The sequence below is a fragment of the Platalea leucorodia genome, assembly GCF_965183815.1.
Source record: "Platalea leucorodia genome assembly, chromosome: 11".
In the NCBI taxonomy this organism is placed as follows: domain Eukaryota; kingdom Metazoa; phylum Chordata; class Aves; order Pelecaniformes; family Threskiornithidae; genus Platalea; species Platalea leucorodia.
This window is the reverse complement of record NC_138833.1, coordinates 23,946,484-23,972,978: the sequence shown is the minus strand read 5'-3', so window position 1 is coordinate 23,972,978 and position 26,495 is coordinate 23,946,484. Positions and strand designations below refer to the sequence as shown.

Genomic DNA, 26,495 nt, shown 5'->3' with positions numbered 1-26,495 from the left:
AGGGCAAATGATCAGCATCTCCAAAGTGTCCGGTCCTGAGCAGCTCATGAGCCCCAACACCGAGGCAGCCAAAAATCCCCAATGAGTCCGTGGTTGCTTTGGAAAGTGTTAGCCTGGCCTCCAGCGTCCCCGGGGTGGCACACGCTAATCCTGATAAATCGGAGGGCCTGCTGGGCGACTGCCAGCCCCTGGGCTCTCCCCGCCTTCCTTATGCACCACCACGGGCACACACACCTTGCGTCGAACTCCCGGCCCGTGGGAGGCTCCCCCAAGATGGGTTTCCCAGTAGTATGCGACCCTGATCCACAAAGGACTTCCCTTCCCCACCCACCTCCCAAATCCCCCTCCCGCCCCCTTCCCCATGGTTTATAGTGTTGCCCACGAGGCGGACGGTGGCGGGGCGTGGGAGGGCGTCTCTCCCCCCATGCCTTCCCAGCACCCTCCCAGCGCCTCGGAGGAAGGGGGCTGGTAGCTCCTCCATGCATCTGGTGGGGGCTCGGCAGGTGTTCCTGCAGCCCGGCTTATGTCTGCTTCTTTTCCCATTCCTGCAGAGAAAGGGAAAAAAGCAGGGAATGAGGAGATATCGCTGGAGAAGTGAGCACTGAGCCCTTTGAGGACCTCCCACCCTACTGGGGGCTTTGGACCACCCGCCATGGCAGGGGGTTGGACCAGATGTCCTTTAAAGGTCCCTTCCAACCCAAACCATTCTGTGATTCTATGATGCTCTCCCCTCTGCCCACCCAGCCTTTACTTCCCAAATCTCCCTGCAAGCTGGGCTCGTGCCAGCAGCGAGTGCCGCTGAGCTGGGCCAGCCTGGCTGCAGGGGACACTGGCAGTACCCCTTGCTTTTGGGGTAGAGAGCATCCCTGGTCCCCAAATTTCATGGTCAAGGAAGGGAGACGAGGCAAAGGATGAGATTTCCCGTGGGGCTGGGGAGGAGAGGGGGAGTGAAGCAGGACCTTGGCCTTCCGCAGCACGTTTCCCTTGTTGGCAGGGAGGATGGAGGGACTTCTCTTCCTCAGTTCGGCTGCACAGTTAACAGGGACCAAGTGCTCAGGGGGGCTCTCGTTTGGCTTGTTTGTAGCTTCCTGTGGAAAAGGGGGTGCAAGAACGAGGAGGATTTAGGAGACCCAGGGAGCAGGGACAGCCAGGGAAAAAAAAAAGCACAAATTGTCATGAGGTCAAAACTCGTGTGGCCAAACCTAATTGATGCTTTGCTTCCCACCTCTGTCTGTGGTGGGACAAAGCAGCAGGGATGTCCCTTCTTGCCCATGTGCTGCTCCCCCCACCACCCCAAGCACTGCTGCTGGGGGATGCCGGAGCCACAAGAGCGAGGAAGAAGGGGTGCATACCCCATTCTCAGCCTTGCCGGTCACAGCCAGCCCCAGGGCCGGGCCTCCCGCCAGTGACTGCTTCAGCCGCTCCTTCACTTCGGTCAGCTTGAGCTCCAGGTCAACGCGGCGCTCCTCCTTCTGCCGGCACTGCTCCTCCAGCACCGCCACCCGCTGCTCCAGCTCCTGCAGCTTCGACCCTGCTTGCACAAACGTGCCCAGCTCAGCACGAAGCTACCCATCCTCCTGGATAGGGACGCTAGATGGGGCTGGCAGCCTGGCAGCGCGCTGCAGCCAGCTCCGCTCGTGGCCACAATGCCACCGCCAGCCCAGCATCCCCATCCCACCCCGGCTCTGCAGCCTTCCCCCTGTACCCAAGCGCCTTCGAGCATCCTCAGTCACCGCGCTTGGGTGGCACCAACCTACCCGTGCTGCCCTTCATGGCTTCCCGCAGCTCTCGCTTCTCTTTCCGCAGCAACACCAGCTCACTGCGGATCGATGCTTTCTCCTTCTCCAGCTTCTCCTTCTCCGTCAGAAATCTCCTGGCATCCTCCTCGGCCCGGTTCTTCCCGTACCTGTACTGGTTGGCGTCTGCAAGCACAAGGAGAGACTGTCATGAAGGCTCTGGCCCCAGCTACACTGACGCTACCCATGGTCCAGCTGAGCTGATGCAGCGCAGCCCATCACCCGTGTGCCGGAGCCGGCCGGCCCCAGCCGGGCCACAGACCCCCTTGGGGGAACAGCGTCCTCCCGCACTGGCCAGGGTCCCCCCACTGAGGTTTGCGGCTGAGGGCCCCCACTCACTCGACGCGTGCCTCTTCACTTTGACTTGCGGGTCCACCCGCCGCGACTTCTCGCTGCACGAGGAGGCATGGCGCTTCACCTGGGCTCCTGCCGGCCGCCCTGGCTCCTCCTCGGCCTGCGGCACGGATGGGAGGGAGAGCGTGCTGAAGCACCTGCGGGGCCATCGCGGCCCGGCCAAGGCTCCCCGGGGCATCTTCTGTAGCCCGGCCACAGTGATGGGAGAGGGTGAGCCCCTGAGCCATGCTCACCTGAACCTTCTCGTAGGGGACGTCATCATACACCACACGGGAGGAGTCTGGCCGGTGGTCCTGGGAGGAGCTGGCCCACCTGCGGGAGGAGGGATGGGGTCTTCCTTTCCAGAACATCCCTGCCAGCCCCCCCGTGAGCCCTTCCATTTCAGAGGGCTTCCTGCGCTGCAATCCCAGCTTCACTCACGAGCACCCTACCCTACCCTACCACACGTATCCCCTAAGTCCTTCATCAGCGTTGATGAAACGCCTTCCGCTTTCCATCCTGCACGAGGGAAACTGCCCGGCTTTGGGAACCGCCAGCCCCTGGGACACCAGCTCTCCCCGAGATCACAGCACAAACCATGTCCCAGCCCGTGCCTTTTCTAGGGAACACACAGAGCTGAGGACCAACATCCCCAGCCCAACACTCTGCCCCTGCCACGGCACAGCAGGAGGACAGCCTTACAGGTAGGAGTGCCTCACAGCCGTCACTATGTTGGCAATCGTCTCCACATCCACGTAATCGTAGTGCAAGGCCTCCGGTGCCGTCTGTGAGCCCGTCTCCACCAAGAGGAGACCCAGCCAGCGGCCCAGCTCTTCGGAGCAGCTTGCCTGCAGGGGAGAGAAAGGGTTGGGGTGCGTGCCCAGCTCCAGCCCCTCGCCCTCACTCCTGCCTTCCGACACAAAGCCCTGCTGTGGAGAAGTGTCCTCTGACATGAAGCGTGTGTGCAAGATTTAGGAGGGTCCAAGAGAAAGCACATGGGCACATGCAGGAGGTCCCAGTCCCAAACCTCCAGCCACCCCCTGCAACCTGCCTGCTCCAGCCCTGCCAGCCTCCTCCTTGCCTCCAGCCTGCAAATACCTGCACGGCTGCCCTGGCTCGCCCAAACGATGCCCTGGGCTTCCTTAAAGCGCAGGGCAGGGGAAAACAAGGCACCGCTTGCACGCAAGCGTTGGTCATCACAGGAGATGCTCCCCCAGCTTGGCAACCCCCTCCTCACGGGACCGGCACACCCTGCCCGCCCCACTGCCCACTCACCTCCAGCGCTGCCACCTCCTGCCCGCTGCGAAGGATGCGGAAGGCGAAGGGGTGTTTGGGGCCCAGCCCCGGGACCACCTCGCAGCCCCGGAGGATGATGGCATTCACGTGGGTCCGCAGGTCGGTGCGGTCCTTGTGGAAGTAGAGGGTGTTGCCCTTCAGGCGACACCAGCGCTCCTTCCAGCACTGGTTAACCAGGACGCTGAGGTAGCCTGGGGGGCGGCAGGGCCGAGGGAAGCGTCTCAGCGCCTGCTCAGCCGGACCTTGGGCAGGCTTTAACGCGACAGGGCTGCCCAGAGATTATGGCATGGCTCCCTGCTTGTTTGGTTCTTCTGTGCCTCAGTTTCCCCACAGAGAGCCAGCTGGGACCCCGGGACCCAGGTGAGGTGCTAGGTCAGTGCCACATAGTCCCGTTTTCTGGGAGGACACAGGTGACCCCTCGCCCCCTCCCCACAAACCACGGGAATTTGCAGAGCCGGGACTGGGGACCATTTTGTAGCCTGAGGCAGTGTCACAGCCCTCCAGCAGCGCGGTGAGCTTGCCCCCACCCCCCCACCCCCTTACCCCCCTTACCCCCTGCCCGCCCCCCGCACGGCTGGGCCGGGGGAAGGATGCCAGCTCCCCATCGCTCCCGGCCCCGCGCGACCTGAGCCCCATCTCTGCCCTCAGCCTGCACGAACCGCAGCAGGGGATGTCCTCCTCGGTGGAGGAGGTCTGCGTGTCCTCGGGGGAAGGCTTCTTCTTGGAGAAGCTGATGATCCTGGTGATCTTCTTCCCCGCCGCCCGGCTCATTGAGCCCTTCAGGTCAGCCAAGCCACTCTTTTTGCCTTTCCCTGGAAGGAGGACAGGGTAGCTGTGTGTCCCCGGCACATGTCATGGCATCCCCCCTCCCCGGGAGAGGATGCTCCCCAGCTGTGGTCCACATAGCCGGCTCCCCGGCCGGGGGGACAGCCTGCCTGGCTGGGTGCAGGGGCCATACCGTGCTCGCCGGGCTCTCTGCGGGCCGCCGGGGAGCCGGTCTCGCCCGTCGCCACGCTGTCCGAGTCGGAGGTGTGCTTCTCCTGCGACAGCCGCTGCGGGGGGAGCGGAACAGGCACCCTGTCAGCATTGTGCCCCTGCGCAGCCCCCCGCAACAGCCACTATCGGCCCTTCGTCCCTCCCGCGCAGGGCTGGGAGCTCCCCCGGCGCCAGGGGAGCCCCGTTCCCCTTCCCCAGCGGCGGGGAGCCCCATAAGCCCCGCAGAGCTGCTGCGAGGATGGGAAGGACTCCTCCTCACGCAACACCAGGAGCTCGGTGCTGCCCTGGCCCCGCATTCCCCAGGCTCAGCCGCAGCAGCTCCGCGCAGCACCTCGGCAGGGCAGTTAGACACCATCACCTTATCCAGGTCCATCTTGCACGGCATCACCGGAGAGGTGGGGGCTTCCACCCCGCCCGCTGCCAGACCGCTGGCTTCCTTTATCACCTGTGGAGACAGCCCCCAGCAGCCACTCAAAACGGACCCGAGGGCCAGGGCTGCTTTCCCTGGCTCAGCATGCTCCCATCTCTCTGCAAGAGCCAGGCTGAACCACAGGGAGAGAGGTCCTGGTTTCTGCAGGACAGGACAGCGAGCCTTGCTCGGGGCACAAGCCCGGCTTGCCTGGGTGATTGCACGTACCTTGACCCCTTCAAAACTGCAACCAGTTTTGCAGATTTTGTCAGAGATTTTGGAAATCTTGGGGGTGAGGGGCTTGGGCGCTAAGCTGCGCAGCCATCCTGCCAGCACAGGACACTCATGACCCCCTGTTTTACAGGCAGGCACAGCGTGGCTTGCTCAGGCCACGTAAAACGACGCTGTCCTCCCACGTTTGGGGTACCAGCCGGGTTTGTGGTGTGCGCAGAGGCTCCCTTCCCACCCACGGCCCCTTCCCTGCGGCCGCTACCTCCCGCCCCTGAACAAAGGCAGGAAAGGGCCATGGGGAAGAGGAGGGGGAGAGCAAACATCCCCACCCCGCAGGGGCTATCAGCACCGGAGACGCCCAGGCCCTGGGAAGCAGCTGGCCAGGCCCCCCCGCGACTGATAAGAGATGGGAGCAAAGCCCCCTTCCCTTTCCAGGGGGGCAAGACCTTTCCCAGGGCAGCCCCCTCCCCACCTCAGCCAGGGAGGATGCCAAGGAGGGTCTGCGGCCCCCAGGAGAAGCGGGGGGCAGCCATCGTACCTTCAGCCACTCCTCAGCCTGCTCCTTGCTCTGCACGGCCAGCACCAGCGCCTCGGCTCCCGGCAGCGAGAACCGCAGCTCATGCTTCTTGCGCCGCCCGTCCTTGGGGACGTAGATGACGTTGCAGGTCCCCAGGGGCACCTCCACGTGTGGCTGCCGGTCCTTGGAGCTTTTGTAGCACTAGAGGAAGCAAAGGGCACTGCTCAGGGCTCAGCCAAAACCTGCCTGTCCCGCTGCCGTGCCGGGCAGAGCTGGGGTCCCTCTCAGGGTCCCTCACAGGTGGCACAGATGGAGGTGGTTCAGTCTCTGCAACAGCCTCCGTGGCACACGGCTGCGGGGTGCCTGCTGACTCCACGGGGTCCCAAAAGAGGGGACCCTCCATTCGCTTCCAAGGGAAGTGAGGGCAGCCCCTGTGTGTGCTCTGCAGGGCAGTCGCAGCCCTGGGGCAGGGTATTGGCTTGGATAATGCTACTTTTCTTCAGCCTGGACCTGACCTCCCTCCCAGCCCACCACTGGGTTTCTGTCCCCCACCAGCTCTGGGCTCACCAGCAGTTTGCTGTCCCGTATGATGGTGAGCTGCTTGGCCCACTGTCCAAAGCGCTTCTTGCGCAACAGGAAAGCGCAAATCCTGCAATCCTTCACCAGGTTCATGGAGGCTTCCTCCGATGGCCACTGGTGTGTCAGCTGCTGGCCCTTCCCCTCCTCCTCCTCCTCATCGTACGACTCGTAAGAGCTGCTCATCGCATCCGAGTCATTGTCTGGAAGGAAGCAGGCGAGTCACCCCAATGGCACCCCGGGGCTGGCTGGGCATGCTCGCACACTGCCAGGGCTCCCCACGCCCGGCGGGCTCCAGCACAGAGCCTGGGCTGGGCGCTGCTATGGACGGACGCCTGAAAACAGCAGCGTTTTGACCCCAGCTGTCTCCATTTCCCTTCCAAACCAGGCAGGACGCTCACGGGCCAAATGCCAGTCCCAGGTGCGTCCATCCAAACCCTTGGGGTCGCTTATTTCTTTGCAAGCCTCAAACTTTGAAAGCCTGGATTAAACCTTCTACCCGCGACACAGGATCACGCGCCAGCCCTCTGCCCCACACCTCCCGTGCGGGGCGCGGAGGAGCAGGGCTCCGCAGCGGTGTCCCTGCCCTGGCTCTCCTCCACTGTGGCAGGGCAGCTCGTGCAGTGCACGAGAGCTGCATAGGCAGGGACACCCCTTCCCCATGCTGGTGACAGACACGGCACCGATGACATCCCTTCTGCAGCACGGGGGCTCTGGCTTGCACAACAAACAGCACTCCATGCTCCTTGCTTTTTGCCCAGCATCCTCTGACACGCGAGAGGTCCTCCAGCCTCAACCCTACCGGCCCCCAGCCCAGCCCTCAAGCCCCCATCTCGGGGCTGGACTTTGCCGAAGCTCTCCCCTCCCCATAGAGGGCACCCAGATACCTACACGAGTTTTTTTGCTCCCCGTTCATCCTGGTGATGGGGTAGTTGCTGTCTGCATCCTCGTAATAGCCATCCTCGATGGAGTTGGGGGGGCTGGAGCTGTCTGCAGAGGAAGCAGAGGGCAGCTGGGGCTGTTACACCTGGTTTCCCCCCAAGGATGCTCCGAGCAGCGAGCCTGCGAGCTGGGGCAGAGCAAAGCATGCCCTCCCAGGGCATCTCAGCATCCGTCCCCCCGCAGCTCTGACCTCTCCCCATCACCCCCTTTCCAGTCGAGCCAGAGCAAACAACTCCTTGCAATAACAGCGCAGCGGGATGGGAGGGAAGCGGGACAGGAGCGATGCTGGTGGGAGCAGCGACATTTCCTTCCCCGGGACGAGCCGTCACGCCCGCCGAGGGCTGCCTGCTTTGCCAGGCGGGCAGGCAGGTGGGGGGATGCAGCAGGCAGCTTGCGGGGCTCCTCCTGCCTCCCCAGCGCGGAGCGGGACTCACTGCGGGAGGTGATGTACTCGGGGGCCTTGCCGGGGCCCAGGGGCAGGGCTTCCTCGTAGTAATCCTCAGGCGGGGGAGTGGTGGGCAGCGGTGGAGCAGGGTCCACAGGAACCTACAGCAGAAACAGCACTGGCATTAGCCAGGCAGCGGAGAGGCTCCTGAGTCCCAGCAGCTCCTGCTGTGGCAAGGGACAGGAAGGGGTCCCAGCCCCGGTCACCGCCACCTCCCCGGGCCGGTGCAGAGCAGACCTCGCAGGTGGGCATTCAGGGACTTACCGTTTTTGCCGTCTGGCTCCTCGCCAGCTCCAAGCCAACGCCATCACCAGTGTCCCCCTCCTCCTCCTGCATGTCCTGGAGATCCCGCAGGTCACAGTCTGCCCGGGGGTAAGCGGAGAGGGTGAAGGGAGCAGGAAACCCCAGAGCTGGCCTTCCCAGCCATGCCCTCCAGGGACCCCCAAGGCAAGCACCCATGGGCCTTCCCCGGGAAGGTGCTGGGAGACGGGTGCTCCTGGTAAACGCAGCTGGGCCACGGACCCCTCCATGGCCAGCCCCAAGCAGCTTCAGGGGAGTGGGAGCAAGCGCCCAGGGGACAGTGCCCATCCCAGGCACAAGGAGGCAGCTTTCACCCTCCTTCCCCGGGGCGCCCCAAGAGCCCCGCTGTCACCAGGGATGCCAGGGCCAGCACTGCACCCACCCAGCGTGACCCCTGGGTCGCCCACACGTACCAAACTCCTCAAAGAGAGACTCCACGAAGCTGGTGCCATTGCTCAGGGACGCCGTGTTGACGTACATGTAGTCCACGTCCTTCCCTGGGAGCGAGGTGATGTTCTCAGCCCGGGGGTGGGCAGGGTGGCCGGGGCGAGCACCGGCACCCCTCCTCCCCGCAAACACCAACCCAAGGACACAGACCAGCCCACCCCACCGTGCCATAGGGTGCTCCTCCGCAGTAGGTGCCCGGGGAGCAGAGGAGCCCCCAGGGATGCTGCCGCCACCCCCGCCCAGGAGGGCAGGGAAGTGGGAAGGCTGTGAAGCCCCAGGTGCACGGCCCTCCTGGCCTTCCCGCGGAAACCCCCGCGCTCAGCAGAAACCGGTGGCAGGAAGAGCACTGCGAAGCGGCGTTTCCGCAGGGAGCAGCCCCCCCGCAGCCACGGCAGGGCTGACGCCAGCCCCCGCGCCCGGGGCGGGGAGAAGCTGGGAAGCGAGAGTGGGGAGCAAAGGCACCCCAAGGGGGCCGAGCAGGTGCTGGGCACAGAGGCAGCTCATCCCTGCCCTGCAGATGGTTTTCCCTACCCCACTGGGGTTTTGGCCCGGGGCAGCTGCTGGGGACACCCACTGCCCCTGGGGACAGCCACCAGGCACCGTGGGAGCGGGAGACAGACCTGCGGGAGGCTGCAGCTTCTGCAGAATGGTGGAGACGGCCAGCTTCTTCTCCTGCGTGGTGGCACTCAGATACTCGTGGTCCAGCAGCTTTAGCAAGACGCTGAGCTCTGGCAGGAGCTGGTCCAGCACTGGGGGGAGCAGGAGAAAGCCCATCAGCCAGGGTGGTGTCGGGGTGCTGGGGCTGAGACAAGGCAGAAGGGGCTGGAATGCATGGAAGACCCCAGAACGGGCGTCTTTTTCCCAGCTGGCCCAGCACAGCTCGGGCGGTGTTTGCTAAGCGCACACGTGCTCCTTCCATGCACAAGCTCTTCCACCTGCATGCAGACGCCAGGACGCAGCCTGCTGAGCCCATGAACGGAAACACCAGCGCTGCAGGACTACTGGACCGCTATCAAAGGGCTCAGCGCACATATTTTTCCACGTAGATAAAACCACACCTCTGTCTGCCTGGCAGTGTATCGTTGCTGCTGGTGCCCCCTCGCTGTGACGGGCACCGGGTGGTGACAGAGGGAAGGAAGGAAGGAAAGGAAACCCAGATGCCATCTCCAGAGCCACCTGGCAGTGCCGCCCAGGGAGACATCCTCCCACCCCTCGCCTGCTGGGGGACATTCACATTCCCCTGCTGTGCTCAGGCCACTCGTGACCTCCCAGCCCAGTGCCACCTCCACAGGGTCCCCATACACAGGCTAGAGCCTTCCTCCCCGCACGCCAGCAGCAGCCCCTCTGCCCTGCTGTCGCTCCTCCCCTGTGTTGTCCCAGCTCATCCACACCGCTCCAAGGCCACCCCACTCCTCCTTCCAGGCATGGAGTCACTGTCCCAAGGGACAGTCCCTGCCCCACACAGGCGGCCTGAAAGGTGCCCGGGGAGGGTCAGGGACTGCAGCAGTGGGGCTCTCCCCACCCGGCTCCGTTAGCTGGGTCTCGGTCCAACACGCACGGCCCCAGAGGCAGCTAAGGGGGTCAGAGCAGCTGAAGTCCTGGCAAAGAGGAACCGCATGAGAAGCCACTGCTCATCCGCTTTCCCATCGCTCTGCAAGATCCCAGCACCGGCCAGCTCCCGGGCTGCCGCCGCACCTGAACGCAGCATCAGCGTGGCACACAGAACCAGGCAGGGGAGACAGGGAAAGCCCAGCAAGAAGCAGGAGAAGAGAATTTGCTGCAAATCACCATTACAGGCACAACACATAACAGTGTGGGTCTTCTCTTTGACGTGGTGATTTATGGGCTAGTTTTTACGAAGCAAAAGCACACTGCAGCTGTGGGGTTACCCGTGCAGCAAGGCTCCAGAAAACACTTGGGTGTTTGCATATCAGAGCAGGGCTGCAAAAAAAATTCATCACTGAAAGCAGTATTTACAGTGCTGGCAGCAGCTGACCGACAGCTTTGGGAAAACATGTAGGCCAGGGATGGGAAGGACGGGAGGACCTGAACAAGGCGAGCTCTGGACTCCAAATCTCATGAGCCAATCTCTCTCACCCTCAATTCTGCACATGCGCCGACATCCTCATCCCAGGTCTCTTCTTGTGCCTTATCTTCTCTGAGCAGGATAAGACAAAACTGAGCTGGATCCAAAGCCAAGCTCCTGTTTTACCCGGGACCACGCACCCGCCCAGCTCCACTGGCATCCAGGGTAGCTCCTGCAGGGTCCAGCGCCTGCACTGGAGAGGCCAAGCTCAGGGACAGCAGCAAACCTGCAGCTCTGGAGGCTACAGAGGGTGGGAGAAAAAAAGCTGCTGTTTCTTCCAGCACAAGTGTGAGCAAGATCCCTCTTCTTGGCAGCAACCAAAAGTCATAGTGGCACAGCTGGGGCAGCGTGCAGCTGGCTTTGGGTCTCCAGGGATTAGAGGAGAGGCCAGAGGTGACGGCAGAGGCAGCTCGGACGTGCTGACTGATGGGGATGGTTTGCAAGGAGGGCAGAACGTGGGCCCTGGCAGCACGGACCATCGGGGACACCCTGCCCGGGCTGTACCCATCCCCACCGCTGCCCCTCTGGGCTCTGCCCGGGGAAGGGCCCCGGCGGAGCAGAGCTGGGCCGCAGCAAGGGCTGGTACGGGGTGTACGTCCCAGGGGAAGGGCAGGATGCTGTGCTGCTGCTGCTGGGATCCTCCTTACTCGTGTTCTTTCACGAGCTTCTGCTAGGCCCTGTCCAAACACCAAACTGGGCTGCTACAGGTCTGACCCAGGAGTTTGGGTGCCCACCATCCACCCCCACGAGCCACAGCCCGGAGCACAGAGTGAGTGCCCCAGGCCAGGCTGGCACTGCTGCCCAAAGCAGGGACAGCGCAGTAAAACCAACTGCTGTTTCAAAGCTTTTCAGCTGAAGGAGCGGGTTGATGTGGATCAGTGCCCGGCCAAGACGAGCCCTCGGGCAAGGAGACAGCGTGCCCGGCCCCAAATCGCTGCCTCCCCAGGACACAAGGCAGGATGTGGCTCGCAAGCCTCTTCCTGCCGCCCTGGCCGATGGGCTTCTATCTCCGCAGACCTTCTGCTTCCTCCTCCCTCCCCAGCGCCAAGCTAAACAGCAGCCTCAGCCCTTTCGGCAAGGGCAGCTTTGCCAGTGCCCATCTCCTGTGGGCAGGCCAAACCAGGACAGGTAGCCCCCAGGCAGGGGGAGAAACCTCAGCACAGCTCCAGAAGGAGCAAGCAAGCCTGGGGAGCTGGCAGCATCCCCCAGCCCATGGGGAAGGAGAGGGCAAACTCAGGGGGAGCAGGGCTCCTGCTCCCTGAGCTAGAAAAACACCCCACAGCAGGCAGGCAGCCGCAGGACCCAGGTCCTGCTGATGCTCCGCTCGCTGCCCCCCTCCAGCACATGCCTCCTGGGGCAGGGACCTGCTCCAGCCATGCGAGAGCCTCCTGCGTGTGATGAGCGAGGGCAAGCACTCGGCTCCCATGGCCCTCTCCTTGCCCCTCTGCAAGGCAGGGAGGGAGGGAAGAGGGGCAGGCCCCCCCGGGTGTCTGTATAGCGCTGCACAGGCAGGATGGGAGCAGGCTCCTGCTCAGCAATGCGGTGGTGGTGTCCAGGTGAGACACCCTCCCCTGCCCTGCCCAGGGTGCAGCTGCAGGGCTTGGTGGGGCACGGGGCTAACAAGCACCCAGCACCTGCAAGCATCTAGGGAGACACTTACCCATCTTCCTGCTGCCCCAGCTGGCCATGAGCTCCCACGGAGGAGATGGGGACCATGCACACACCCGGCATCAGCTTCCCACAGCACACCGAAGCCTAGGCCGTGGTGCTCACCAGCATCCCCATCCCCTGCCGCGTGTAGGACATCTCCCATCACAGCCACCAGCTTCTGTGTCGAGGCTTCGGACCAGCCGAGGGCAAAAGGGCAAGCGGGTTTCTATTAACAGTGACAAAGCAGGCGGCATGCGTGGCGAGGGGGGCAAGGAGACCCCCCCTGCACAGGAGAAGCGAGAGCGGCCGATAAGCGAGGTTTGTCACCCGACGTGGCAGGCGGGTGAGCTCATCAGCAACGCCCCGAGCGCCAGCGCTGAGCCGGGGCGCACGAAGCACGGCGCGGGGCGAGCACTGAAGGCGCCTTTGTTTCCCCCCAGCTGAGCTGTCCCCTCCGTCTCCCTTGTTAAACATCCTCCGAAATACAAGGCGGGGGGGGGGGGGGGGCAGTCAAAGAGGCCTGTGATCCCAGGAGGGTGTGCAGCTCACTGAGCTGAGGAAGGGAAGGAATTCATTTCCTACGCTCATTAGGCTTCCAGCCTAAATAAGGTTAATGGGGTGGCTGCAGGAAGCAAGGGGAGATGGCTCCAGGGTTGCTGTGTGGAGGGCAGCGGGTGCTGATGTGACCGATCCAAGGTCACCTGGTGAGCAAGGACCAGCACATTACTTCTGCCATAGCCAGCAGGAGCAAGCACAGACCCCGCACCAGCCTGCATTCGTGCCCACAGCACAGCGGGCAGGGGACCGGGCTCACGTGCGGGGCGTGAGCGCTGGTGTCGGTGCACACCCCTGCCCTCGGGGACTCTGGACACCACGGCGTGAAACCGTGGAGCCTGGGGACGGAGGCGGCGGCAGGACATCAAAGGGCTCCCGGGGGGAAGGCGGCACAACATCAGAGCGGCCACAGGCGCTAAGCAGGTGACGCAGCCGAAAAGGGACCCTGCATCCCCCGCCCGCCGAGCCACCGCCTCGCTCGTGGGACACCTCCGGCCTTGTGCCTGCCTCTGGCGCTGACAAATGTCTCCCACCTGCTGCTTTCTTCTGAGGCTTTTCTTGCAACCGAAATCCTGTGGGATTGCACCGCTTCGCTGGGCTCAGGCTTTGGGCACAGGCATCCCAGGACAGGGAGCGATGCCAGCCTCCCTGCCTGCAGACTCACTCCTCTCCACATTTGCAGCCTGACGGGGAGATGTCAGCAAGTCTCCAAGCCTGGGAAGGCCAGGAGCCACGGCAGCAGATGGCTTTAGCAGGAGCTAATTTGGGCTGGATGGGCAGAGGGGATCCAGGGCAGCTCTGCCGGGACGGGGTGAGCCAGGGGACCAGCACCAGGACGCTGCTGCCGTTCAGGACAACGGGGCAGTATTTCCTCTGCTGCTAAAGCCTGCCCGAGAAGCAGCACCAAGCACGATGCTGGCAGAGGAGCTGCGTCCCCTCCAGCACCGCGCCACCTCTCTCCACCCTGCACCCAGGCCAGCTCTATTTTTTAGACCCCGCGAGTGCTCCCCCCCCTCACGGACCCGCTTCCACAGTGCAGAGATAAGGGTCCGAGCGCAGCCTGCAGCTGCAGAGCCCATCGCCCCCTCCCCGGCCTCTGCTCTGTCACAGGAGTAAAAATCAGGTCTTGCTTCAACAACCTGCAGAGAGGAGGAAGAGGAGGAGGAGGAAGAGGCTCCAGCCAAGCCAAAGCAGGAGTTTCCTGGTGTGCAGACCCAGCTTTTGCAGGGGGAGAGATAAGACGACGCACGTGGTGTTGTCACCCCAAGCAAAGCCAGTCCACAGCCGGACAGAGCCCCGGGGAGGGGAGATGCTGTCTCACAGCACCGTAACGCTGCAAGGCTGCTGCAGCGGGACGTGCGCGGGGACCCCCGTCCCGTGGCTGCCCAGGTGCCGGCAGCCCCGCGGCCACGGCTCTCCCGTGTCCTCCGCCTGCCCCAGCCATGCTTCCTCCTGTGCCAGGTGAAGGCTGGGGGCGAGGGGGGCCGGGGGGAAATCGGATGCTGGGAGTGACGGCCATTGTTTGTAGCTAAAATAAAAACCAAGCAAAAATAAATCCTTCCTGTTGGCGCGGGCAGGGCCCTGGGACGGGCTGCCTGCCTGCGCAGGGCTGCTGAGAGCTACCACCAGCAGTAAACAAACATTTATAGCTCCTGGGATGCCATAAATAGGTGGGGTGCGGGCCGGGGAAGGGGGCACAGCCGGGGCTGCCCCAGCAGCCGGTGACAGCAGCAGAGATGGCCCAGCCCCAGGAGGAGCCCTGCAGGGAGGTCACCCCATCCTGTAGGACAGACAGACCCAGCACCACTGAAGGAGTTACTTGCAGCAGATAAACCGCTCTACCCTCTCCACGGGCTGATGTCGAGCCGCCTGCAAGAGACACCCAGGCGCTGGGATGTGCCTCCATACCTTGCTGCCGGCCCCCAGCCTCCTCCTGCCCACCACGGGCTTCAGGCATCACTGGGGGGGTGATGCCCGAAGTGGGCATTGGCAGCCCCCTCCGGCCCCACCACGCCGCTTCCCGCCCCGGCGGGGCCAGCTTTCCCCTGCTGCTGTTCCTTGAGGAAGGCCATGGCCTCCTGAGCTCTTTGCTGAGCTCCCGGGGCAGTTCCTGTTCCCATTCCCATTCCCAAGGAGGTTTCTTTCCGACGAGGAGGAGGCAGGCGCGCAGCCGGTGAGGAAGTGCCTTGGCGGAGGCGGTGCAGCGCTCCCAGAATTGTTCCTTTGTGCAGAATTCAGGAGGACAGACCGCTGCCTGCCTGCACCCTGCCTGCGGCCACTGCTCCTCCGGTGCGGGCAGGAGGAGCACCCTGCCAAGCGGGCAGGAGAAGGGCAGCGCTCAGCCCCAGGGAGGTGGCAGGGGCGAGCAGGGCATCCCTGCCAGCCAGGCTCAGTTTCCTGGCCAGCCATCACCAGCTGGGTGTGGGGCAAACTGGGATGACTGGGACGGGCTGGTGGGGCCAGGAATACCAGCCTGGAAAGTACCTCCTCCTCTCAGCACAGAGCAACTTGGCATGCTCTAGCCCGGAGGGTTTTTAGAGAAAAGCCAACAATTAATGATCACACTTGAGCTCTGACAACATCCCGTAACAGTGGAAGATTTGCTAAGGGGCCACTCGATGCACATGAATCATCTCCTCCCTGGAAACAAGGGCTCCTTGAGTGGGGCGGATGGGGGGAACGCCTCTGACTCGGCATCCAACAAGGTTCGCAGGAGCCTGAGCGCTTGGGGCTGGCTCCTGCGCGGCCCAGAGCCCCCCACCCTCCCCGGCTCTCCAGCTGCCCCAGCCAGTGCCCCTTCCCACCCCTCGCTGTGATTAACCCCCTTGCCGTTAGCCCCAGGACCCCGGCAGCCACCCCTGCTCCCCCAGCAGCTCCCAGCTCAGACGCCGCAGCATCCCCAAGCATTGCCGAGCACAAACTTTTCGACCCATTCCCCAAACTCCCGGCACCTCCCTGCTCCTCCCCACCGCCCCGCGGCACACCCTGCACCCCGCCAGGCCAGGCTGCAGCAGGCAGGGCAGGGACGCACGTCTCCGGGGGATCTCATCATCATGGCCTTACAGTAACTGATATCCTTAGCTGATAACCTTGGAAAATCAGTCCCGGGAGATGAATGTGAAACCTGCTTGCTCAAGGGGGCAGAAGGTCCCCCGCCAGCTCTCCCTCCCAGCGCAGTCGCCTGCTGCCTTCTCTCCTTACACGAAGGAGCCCGCAGGGTTTGCAGGGCCCCTCTGTCCTGCTCCAGCCCTGGGAGAAGGGGAGATGAGCAACCAGAGAGGTTAAATAGCAAGAAGACTGCCCTGGCTGTGCCTGCTGAGCCTCCTTCATCTGTGGCCCCATCTGCTCCAGACGCACACCCCAACACTGACGGCAGCTCGGGGGGAGATTGCTTTCCCAGCACGGCCCCAGCGGCACCGCCAGCTCAGCCACTTTCAGCAGTGCTCCTGTGAAGGGTCCTGCGTCTGGCCCACTGCCTTTGCCAGCAGCAGCTCATCTCCCCGGTATAAATAGGTCTGCAGAAAGCCTTATCGCACGGCCTGGCTCTCAGCCGCTCGCCCACCCCAGTAGAGACCGGCCGGGCAGCAAGTCCAACCAGGGGCTGAGCCCCCCTCTCAGCCACACTCTCCCCAAGCCCTCCTGCTTCAGCCTGGCCCTCTGTGCTAAAGCGGTTTCTCGGAGTCCTTACCACCCCCCCAAAATGCCCAGAAGAGCAAGGGGAGCTGCGGTGCACACCCAGGGCTGCTGCTCTGCCCGGTGCACCCAGCCAGTGCAGGCACACAGGAATCGGCCGCAGGAGCAAGACCCCAAGCATCCCCATCCCGGTGCACTCTTCTGTGGAGGAGAGAGTTTACCGTCCTCCCCACAGTCTTACACATGGAAACAGGAGTCCTGAATAGACCGAAGTGTAATTACAGGCCAATAGAGCCTACACGGGGCAAAGATTATCACCCGCGTTCACGCCCCTGCCAGGTCACACACTGCAGAAACCATAGTTGACTGCTGCGGGGCCAGTCAAGGCTCTTCTCTATATAACTGCATTAAGGGAGGAACTGGAGAACAAGGGGATCACGGTGGTTCCCTTCTCACCCAGCCCCGTGCCGGCAGCGTGCCCCTGGCAGCGTGGCCCAGAGGGAGGGCTGCTGCCCTGCACTGAAGCCCCAGGCGGGGTCGAGGCTCTCCCGGCGATGCCCCTGCGCAGAGCATGGCTGCAGGTGGAAAATCTCCCCCTGAGCGGCAGCGACCGCATGCCCAGGGCTGCAGCCTTCCCCCAGGGCTGCAGCACCCTCACCCCGCCTGCTCCGCTGGCCGCCCCGGTCCCCTCGGGCAGCGACTCAGGGAGGGTGGCACCTCCCCAGGGAGCCCCCGGCAGAGCCACGGGCATCGGAGGGGCCGAGGCTCTCTGAACTGGCATTGCAGCTGGAAGAAATCCCCAGGGCAGCCCTGGGTGGGCTGCAGGGTATGTTCTTCCTCGCAGCAGCTTGCATCGAAGCAGAGCAGCTTCACAAGCGGCGCAGGTAATAATTAACAGGCTGATTTAATCACCCACAAACACCTCCTGTGACCCAGGCAGATAACGACCCTCCAGTGCCCCACGCTGCAGCAGGACTCCTTCTCCCAGGGCTGCCGGGGCTGTTCCCCTCCGCTGATGGCTTAGCAGCCCTTTCTCTGCCTCCTGGAGAAGACTCTGGAGGTTTGCTCTAGCTCACCAAAAGCAAACTTCATCCCTCTAACCCGAAGAGGCTGCAGCTGCCCCCAGCCCAGGGGAGGAGGGGGCGGTTTCTGGACCCCCCTCTTACTGCTGAGCACAGTGAGAAGCTGAGCAAATAAAAGCACCCAGGTGAGATCTCGCAGCGTGACCCTGCTGATGCCGCCGGGCAGGGCACGGGCAGCCTCCTCCCTCTGCCCGGACCCCGGAGCCCCGGGGGGCTCCCAAGCCCAGGTACAAGTTGTTTCCAGCCGCAGCTCAGCCCGGTCGATGCGATTAGCCCTGCGTGGACCAGGTTCAGCGCTTCCAGGCGACATTTCAAAACGGCGCCAGCCTCGGCGGGCGCGTGGCAGGGTGCTCCGCCGGGCCAGCCTGGGCGCAGGGCTCAGAGGCTGCTGGCTGGAGAACACGTTTAAATAATGAACGAAAAAGAGAGGTTTGGGATGCCCTTTAAAGGAATAGTCAGGCAGGGGCGAGACCTGCTGAGTAATGTATAAAAAACAAGCTTCAGGCAGAGGGGAGATGTTAAGATTAGTCAGAACACAGAATAAACTATTTTCTCCAACCAAAATTTTGGCGTGGGCCTTTTCCAAACAAACTCCACAGCGCTGGGAGCAGCAGGTTGGCCTGGGCTCCCTTCCAAGGCCAGGAGAGGCCCCAGGGCCGGTGCCACAGCCATTTGCCCACCCCTGCGACGGGCAGAGCACCGGGAAGCCTCCCCGGCCGCACCTTCCAGCCTGCAGCTAGCTCGGAGCTGGGGGTCCTGAAGCGCTTGCCTCTCCACAGCCCTTCGTCTCCACCAAACCTCAGCCTCCAGGACAGCAGGAATTACAGCTAATTGCAGGCACCGTAGTGGGAAACCCGCTGACTCAGCACCCCGGTGCTGATGACGGCTCTCCCGCGGGCATGCCCTCCCACCGCCCTGCGCCCAGGCAGGCACGGCCACGTTACCACCCAGGGCCGGGTGGGCCCTCCAGCCCCCAAATCTCCAAAGTGGACACCCCACTGACGGGGATGGAAAGCTCTCTGCATTCCAAAAGGCTGCTCTCCGTGTCCTGTACATCTCCCTTCCCCAAAGCCCAGATCCAAAACATCTCGGATGCAATGCCCGACCCGCAGGAGTGAGACAGGCAGGGCTGACACATCTTTCTAGGAGGAAGAGTCGCAGGAGGCGGCTGTGCCTGGACCCCCAGAAGCAGAGGAGGGTACGGGACCCTCACCTAGCAGGGTGTGGGCAGGGGGGGCGTGGGATTTGCAGGAAGGAGCTGGTGGATTAGCCACCAGCCAGCTCCGCTTTCCCAAACGCTTTCAGCCACGTTGCAGAATGCGGACCCCTCTTTTCAGAGGTGGTGACCCCGTATGGGAAATATCCCTGCAGAGTCGGGGAGGGAAACAGGCACCCAGCACCCAGCCTGCTGGGTTAGCAGGTGTCTGTGGCCATCCCTGCCTCGACGCCAGCAAGGCCCAGGAGCTTGGGAGCTGTGCCGGGCACGAGTCCCCCTGCCCGGCGGGGACATTGGGACCCTCTCGGTGGCCACCTCAGCCCTGTCCCTGCAGGAAAGCGATGTTCCCAGGCCGGGCACGGCAGAGGGTTTGGGGGCCAGGGCCGTGCTGCCCCGGAGGACCCTCGGAGGGCAGGATAAGCATATTTTCTCAGCTGAGAACAGCCCTTCCGTTTCCTTCCCTTGCCCAGCTCTGCCGGGAGCATCAGGTGCAGAGGCAAGGCCACCGGCAGACAGCATTTCCTACCCGCTTAACCCCTGCGGGCAGGGGCGGAGAGGCAGGAAAGCCAGTTTATCCCGGCGGGAAAGCTGACAAGCCTGAGCACGGGGGAACACGCGACTGCTCTGGTTATTGCTGATGTCTCCATCAGTGCCGGGACTGGTTCACCGTATCTGCTTTTAACTCCAGGACACAAAAGCCAGCTATCAAACCTGTTCCTATGTAACGTCTATTCCTGGATCTGTCCTTTACAACCTCAGTTTCCCAAAGCGTAAGATGACACTGGGACCACATGAAAATGGGAGGCTGAACTCACTGGACAAGGAGCCAAAAAGGGGCTGTTCCCCCATCACCAAGTGGGGTGGGTTTAATGTTCAAAAAAACCCAGAAGAAAGCCAAAGCCATTCTTCAAGCTGCTTCTTACACATCTGCTAATTGCCAGCAATCAGAGCATACCAGCGTCTCCCAGAGCTCCCTCCTATCGCTTCCAGGATCACATGCACATGAAACCCACTTCAAAAAAAAAAAAAAATACTTTGAGCACGGAAACCCCTTGCAGCAAAGATCTGTTTTTGTTCCAAACTGTTACGAAATGTCAGTGTTTTCCCTTGCCTGCCAAAGAGCCTGCCTTTGATGCGATGGGAGGCATATCAAGAGCAAAAATGGAAGGGGCTGCAGCAGCCGCGCCGTGGGGGGAGCCTGGGGGAGCGAGGGCCAAAGAAGTTATTTCCATCCTTCCCCACGGCGGAGGCTGCAGATCGTCAGCGCAGCGTCTGCAGAGGGACCCGAGCTCCCCAAACGCTGCCGCATTTAGCGCCGCAGGGCGATGAAAGGCAGGCTGTTGGTGGCTGCGCGGCGGCAGGACCCGCTCTGCGCATCCCGTGGGTGCCCTGGCAGGGGGTGCCGGCCCCGTGTTTGTGCGGCAGCGGGGCTGGGCTGGCAGAGACAATGCAGAGTGTCCAACCAAACTGTCCTGCTGCTGCCCTGGAAGAGTGACATCTAATAGATACTTTGCAGGACTGACAGCTGTGCCATTAGTTTTCACTGGAAGAAGGTTCATTATATGCGGGAGATGTGTGTTCCTCCGGAGAGAGCTTTAGCTGTGCCAGACTAGACAGTAGCTTGGGTAGGGAAGGGTTAAGGGGTTAGGACATGAGTCAGGGATGCCAGAGACCACTTCAAGCCTCCACTCTGCTAAATCATTATCTCCTGTCCCCAGCAAGTTATTTGGCTACTGAACAACAGACAACTTGGGTCGAGCCCAGTTTTTGCTCCCTGTCCTCCTCTGAAAAGCCTTCCCACTGTTTGGGATGAGATAACTTCTTCAAAACCTTAAACAAAGTTTTCCTGGGCTGGGATGAGAACCGCCTGCCAGCTGCAGGCGAGCGGCTCTCGGCGTGCATCGGCGCTCCGTAGCAGAGGGCACGTCAGCCTCGCGGCTCGGCACATTTGCACCGGAAAACAGCATTTCCAGGTCAAGAGCAAACGCGGGAAAGAGGCAGGTTTCGCAGACAGCCCAGGCCGATCGGACAGTCCCCAGGGTCCCTGGCTGGAGGACACTGCCCCTGCAGTGGTCAGTAAGGGCACCAGCGCGCTCCTTCCCCCCTGCAGCAGCCCCTGCAGCAGCGGGCACCGTGCCGCGCAGGCCAGGGCAGGTCTGCGCCCTCCGGCGCAGCCAGGGGGGCTTCAACAGGGATCGAGTACCTGCAGTGAGACCCATTTCCCCCAGTTAAGGGCAGCGTTGCAGACAGAAGGATATTGGAAGGTACAGAGGGGCAAATAACTCCAGTGCCTCCCTGCTCCGCCGGGCATCAGCATCCCCAGGGATCCCCCCACCCCTCTTTGCCCCACACGGCGGGGCCGGGGCAGCCCGCGGCGGGCTCAGCCCCCTTCCCGCATGCTCCCCAGCTACAAACAGGCGGTGGCCCCGGGCAGCTGAGTTTCCAGCAGAAGGAATGGCTGCAATGCGGGGGAGACTCGGCACTTGCCTGGCGTGCTAACAGCTGGCCCGATCTGTGTTTCGCACCCACTCCGCACCCCCTTCCACCGGGCTACGTGCGCGGGGCGGATGGGATTCCTGCTGCCCGCTTGCAGGCGGCAGGTCAGGAATGATCCGGGCTCCCTCCCACCAGCCCCACGGCCTCCCCATTCCTGTGGGCGAGCTGGAGCCAAGTTTATCCCTGACACATCTCCACCGGCTTTGCTGGATTTAGACCCCAGATAACTTTGGTGCAGGACCTAAATTCTGGTGGCACAAAAGGTCAGGGAAGAGTCACTAATGAGGAGAAGCTGTGTGCGAGCACAGTCCTGCTACAGCAAAGGCTCATGGCACAGATCACCTCCCGATCACGCACGCATTCACTTCTCCATCAGCACAACCTGAAACAACTCCGCAAACAGCCCGCAGCACCAATTCCCCGGGTCAGGCGCTGGTGTAGAGCTAAGCCCCGCGCCGGGTGCTGCCCAGCCTGCCGGGGAAGGCAGCGGGCTCGGCTGGAGCATGGAAAGAGATGAAGCAGCTGGTGGATCATAAAGCAAGAGCAAGTCAGGGGCTGAGCAGAGCTCCAGGTAAAGAAAGGGGCTGCCAGAGAGCAGGCAGAGGCTGGGGACGGGGCAAGGGCTCCTACCCACAACGGGACCCAGCGCCCCTTGCAGTAGGGGAGGGAGCCTGGCGAGACCTCCACGCCTTCCCTCCGTGAGCCACAGCCCCCAGAGGGATCCAGCAGCTCTAGGTGATGGGCAGGAGGGTCTGGAGGAGGTTTACATTAGCAAAGAGCCATCCAGGTGCCAACAGCAATTCATTACAAGCACTCAAAGCAAAGCAGGCAGGCACTGCTGCCACTACCATAGAAGGCACCAGCGAGGGGGATAAAACAGCAGAGCAGCTCTCCCCTGGCAGGGCCAGCTCGCGGAGCAGCTGCACCGTGCCCAGGCCCATCTCCACGATGCTCCAGGATGGTTTCCACGGTGTGCCAGGCACCCCCTGCCCTTCCCTGCGGTGAGGTCCCAGGTTTGGTTTTTGGGGTGGGCTGGGATGCAAACAGGGTAGCCTCCCACCAGCTCACACAGCAAAAGAACAGGGAAGCCGAGACCCTCTGCTCTCCCCTCTCCCCATCGGTGAGGTCCTCTGGGACCTTGAAGGACAGCTCTGGCATCTCGTGTCATTTGACAACACTCCCCCCCTGCAACAGCACCCTCCTTCAGAGCCAGCGAAGCCACCCTGGCTGGCCGGCAGGCAGGGCGAGCCGTGGCCGCGGGGAAAGGCTGTCCCTGTCACAAGCCCTGTCCCCTCCCAGGCTGCTGGGCACTGACACTGCCCTCCAAGCGCCGACACCGTGAGCTGCAGCCCAAGAGTCAAGCTCTTCATACTGTGTTTCCACTGCAGAAACACCACCCCATCCTTTTACATCGGGAAGGGGAACTCTTGACCCTCGAGTCTTTCTGGTGCTGACCCTGAGCTGCAGATGCAGCGCTGCCCGAGTCGCCCTGGGACTTCAGCGTGGGCCCAGCCCCGTTATCATTTTTGGCTGGTGCTGCTGCCGCACCTCCAAGTACAAGCCAAGGGCCAGGACCCCCGTGCAGCACCATGTCAGCGTCCTGCAGCAGCAAGCAGCAATCCCCCTGAAAACCGCCCTCTGCTCCCACCCAGGGGCCTGCCAGCCCCAGCAGAAAGCCAGGACCTTCTCTGCAAAGTTGGCCCGAAGCCCCGGCAGGTTTATTCATATCCCAGATCAAAGCCTAGCAGCTACGTGAGCCCGATGCCACAAGCTGCAGGCGGGAATCGCACACGTGTGGGAACGCAGCCGCTTCCCAGCAGGGTGGGGATCAGGCCCTCCGTGGCTTTACGAGACCACCGGCATCTTCCCCAGCTGGGGAAACTCTCTGGATCCCATCAGCTCCATCTGGAAACACCAGTCACCTCCCTTTCTACGACCATAACTTCCCCTAACAAGTGCTTACACCCCACAGGCTTGCTTACAAGCCGCTGGCTTTTCACCCATCTGACCAGCAAAGGGAAACTGGTACCAGTTTGTCTCCCAGCTGACCCTGCCACAGGGCTGGTGGGGGGCAAAGGCACCCCGGGAACAGGGTCCCACATCGATCCGGTGAGTTGGGTTGGGAAGGGATGCGCGACCCCCAGACCCCCGGGACCGGGACGGGCATCCCGGTCGGCACGGCGGGGAGAGGGGATGCCGGTCCCGTCCCGTCCCGTCCCGTCCCGTCCCCCCTTACCGCTGAGACGGTCCATGGCCCCGGAGCCGCGGGCAGCACCGGCCGCCGCGGGAGGCGCGGGCGGGCGAGTGGCACCGGTAGCAGCCGCCCGGCGGGGCCGGGTCTCGGCTGCGGAGCGGCCAATCGCTTCGTCCGCCCCTCCCTCGGCGCACGGCAGCGCCGAGCACCGGCACGGCACGGCACGGCACCGGGAGACCTCCCGGGGGTGTCCCCGCCGGCGGCAGGGGTGACAAGTTTGTCCGCCATCGCTGGTGACCCCCTGCAGCACCCACCTCCCTCCACCCCCCTTGCGTCCCGGGGTTCCACCCCGCCCCGTGCATCGCCCCACACCGGGCACTGAGCACCCAGAGACCCCCCGTGAAGGGTGAGGGTCCAGGGTGGGCCACCTCCGCCTGCCCGCTCTCTGCCCGCCGGGGTTGTTGGTTTGGGCAACTTCAGTTTGGGGAAAGACCCAGAACTCATTCCCCCACCCAAAGGCGCACCCCGTGAGCAAGCCCGGCTCCCCTTACCGCCTCACTCCCTGCGTCACCCATGCTGTCCCCCTCACATCTGCTCCCTCCTGGTGTCCCTCATGTGCCCAGCCTCTGCCTGGCCACGGTGCTCAAGCCACCGTCACTGTCCCTCCCCAGCCCAGACCTCAGGGGAGACCTGGGCCTGGGAGTCGTGGGGTGTGCGAGGGAGGGTCCCGCGCCTGGCAGCAGGGACTCCGGGCACCCCCAGGACAATTTCTCCCGGCCTCAGGTCTGCAGCTGAGCCCTCTCCTGGGGACAGCAGGCCGTGACAGAAACGTGATTCGGTTTCACACACACCCAGTTATCACTTGGGAAAGCAGTAATGGAAATACTGACGCGCATTAGCAACTGGCCTCCAGGGCTTCCCCCTTCGGGGCACTCTTCGCCCAGGGCAGATCGGAGGCGGCGACCCCCCTCTCGCACGCCCTGCGCCCCGCCGGGAGCCAGCCCTGCCCCGCTCGGCCCGGGCGCTGCTCCCTGCCTGGCCGGCGGCTGCTGGTTCCTCCCTTCTGGATCGAGCCCCATTTTCCCTGGTAACGCGGGGTCACCTCTGGGGCTGTGGTCGAGGCACGGGGCGCTGGCAGGCCACTGCCGCTGCCCGCCAGGCTCCGGCTGCTTTGTGGCTGGGACTTGCAAAGCAGCCAAACGAGAGCGGGCTCAGGCAGTGACGGCTTCCAGGGCAGGCGCTAACACCACGCCGCTGCTCGCTGGGTGCAGATGGCTGCTCTCTGCACACCCCGGGGCAAGGGGAGCCCACGAGGGTCCCACGGGGTGTCTGCTGCCCCTGAGCCGCATGGGCTGGAGGGGCTTCCTCGGCTCCGAGAGAAAGCACTGAGCCCTGCCTCAGTTTCCCTGGCTTTGCCGTGCAGGTAGTTGTGGGGAACAGTTAGTTACTGTCCATAAAATGCTTCGAAAATGAAAAGATGCCTGCTGTTGTGTTATTATTATTAATAATAATATCCTCCAGGCTTTATCACTGAAACTGCTGCTGAAGACGGAAGTTTCTCACAGCCACACATGGTTAAGCTTAATTTAGGGAGCCGTAGTTTATATGAGTGAAATCATTATACATACAATTGGTTCATTTACTGCTGCACTAAAGCAGACAGGAGCAATTACCAGTGCAACATTGCCATCCCCACCTCAGGCCCCAGCCCCTTCCATGCCAGCACAAAGCTCCTGGAGCTGGGGCTGCTCTGATGGAGAGCTCCTGCCCCGAGCGCCCTGCACCCCCTGCCAGAGGCCCCGCACGTCTCTCCTGCCTCACCAAGAACCTGGCGACGGCTTTTTTGGGCAACAAGCCGGGCAGCCTCGGCACCCGGTGGGGGTGGTGCTGATGGCAGGGAGGGCGTTTGATCCACCTGATGGGAGACGCCAGGACAGGAGGGTTTCAGAGAGGACCAGAACAGGCAGAAGCAGAGCTGGCCTGTGGCACGGCGAAGGTGAGACCCTCGCTGTCCCCTCGGAGGAACCCTGCTGACCCAGCTCTTGCAGAGGCCCCCGTGGCTCGCTGGCCTGTTTGGGACTGCTTGGTCCTGTGGTATGCCTGAAAATTGTGCCAGACAAGCAAATAGGAAACCAGAGCACCACAGACACCAGGAAAGATGTTTGTGTGGAAATAGCCCTATTAGTTTATAAGAAAAAATAAGCAAATGCAAATAAAAAAGAATCCCAACAGTTTGCAGTGGAGTGAATGCTGAATGGTCCTGGGAATGGCCTTCATTCCTGGAGGCTTGCACAGTGATTCATCTGGGACTACAGCATCAGTGATGGGGTAATCCAGGAAAGCCCCCCCGAAAAGTCCAGCAGTCAGTGGGACCGGCACCCCCGGCTCCCCCGCTCTGGCCTTGCCCCCAGCTCCCGGCCGGACCGCTCCCACCGCTGCTCACGGGGGTGCCGAGACCCCGGAGCGCAGGGCTGGGTGCTCACGGCCATGGGGCAGGACCCGACGCACGGTGGCTCAGGACGGGGCGGCATCGCAGCTTGTCCGCTCTCGGGCCTTGCCGGCCCTGGACAAACCTGAAGAGCAGCAAGAAGCTGTACAAGGGAGGAGGCGGCTTTGGCTGTTTCATGTAAGAAGGGCTTGGTTTTGGGATGGCCTGGAAACCGCCGTTCTGGCACTTTGGGAGGCAATACTGGCTCTGTAGCAATACCGGAGTTGCAGGGAAAGCCAGGAGGCATCGGGGCTCAGGCTTGCACCCCTTGGCCCATGGGGCTGCACCCTGCTCCCCGCGAGGTCCCCACCACTTCCCGTCCTCGTCCCCTGCCTCAGGCTCTGCGTTTCTGATCCTGAGGGTGAGGCTGAAGGTGCCCCTCGTGCATGGCCATGGTAAAAGCAGGGAGGGCACTAAGGAGCCCATGCCGAGATCCCGCTTTCCTGCAGTTGTACCCAGGGCCGTTTCCAACCCGTAAGTGAACACAGAGAGCTGAGCAGAGGGGGACGGGACACCCCCACCCCACAGCCCCGCTCTCCCCCAGCCCTGGGTGCTGTGGCTGCAGCAGGGAAATCCCCCCCGAGCCCCCGTGGGGCAGCAGTGACAGACGCCAAGTGCTTCGGGGCCCCCGCGGCTTTAGCCCCTGGGAGAACCCAAGGGTCGGTACAGAAACGGAGCAGGAAAAGAAAAGGAAACAAAGAGCATAAAATGATCTGCGAGACTCCAATTCACTCTCAGGGGTGCAGAGGGCGCCTCTGCCACGTACAGCACCGAGAATCATACAGAGCTGCAATATAGAGATCTTTC

At 62.8% G+C, this 26,495-nt stretch overlaps 1 protein-coding gene across 1 annotated transcript; it reads right to left on the bottom strand.

Annotated features, from left to right (window-relative positions):
• Positions 1 to 366: 366 nt before the first annotated feature.
• Positions 367 to 23,295, bottom strand: AFAP1L1 (actin filament associated protein 1 like 1). The gene is made up of 19 exons (XM_082323852.1): positions 23,243 to 23,295; positions 8,909 to 9,037; positions 8,255 to 8,338; positions 7,806 to 7,903; positions 7,531 to 7,642; positions 7,046 to 7,144; positions 6,146 to 6,357; positions 5,600 to 5,779; positions 4,780 to 4,866; positions 4,384 to 4,477; positions 4,085 to 4,237; positions 3,405 to 3,616; positions 2,832 to 2,977; positions 2,384 to 2,462; positions 2,136 to 2,250; positions 1,758 to 1,922; positions 1,353 to 1,531; positions 960 to 1,088; positions 367 to 545 (listed from the first exon to the last, which is right to left on the bottom strand). The coding sequence occupies exons 1-19, from the start codon at positions 23,256 to 23,258 to the stop codon at positions 522 to 524; spliced, it is 2,313 nt and encodes a 770-aa protein (XP_082179978.1). The 5' UTR covers positions 23,259 to 23,295; the 3' UTR covers positions 367 to 521.
• Between the last annotated feature and the right edge of the window lie 3,200 nt (positions 23,296 to 26,495).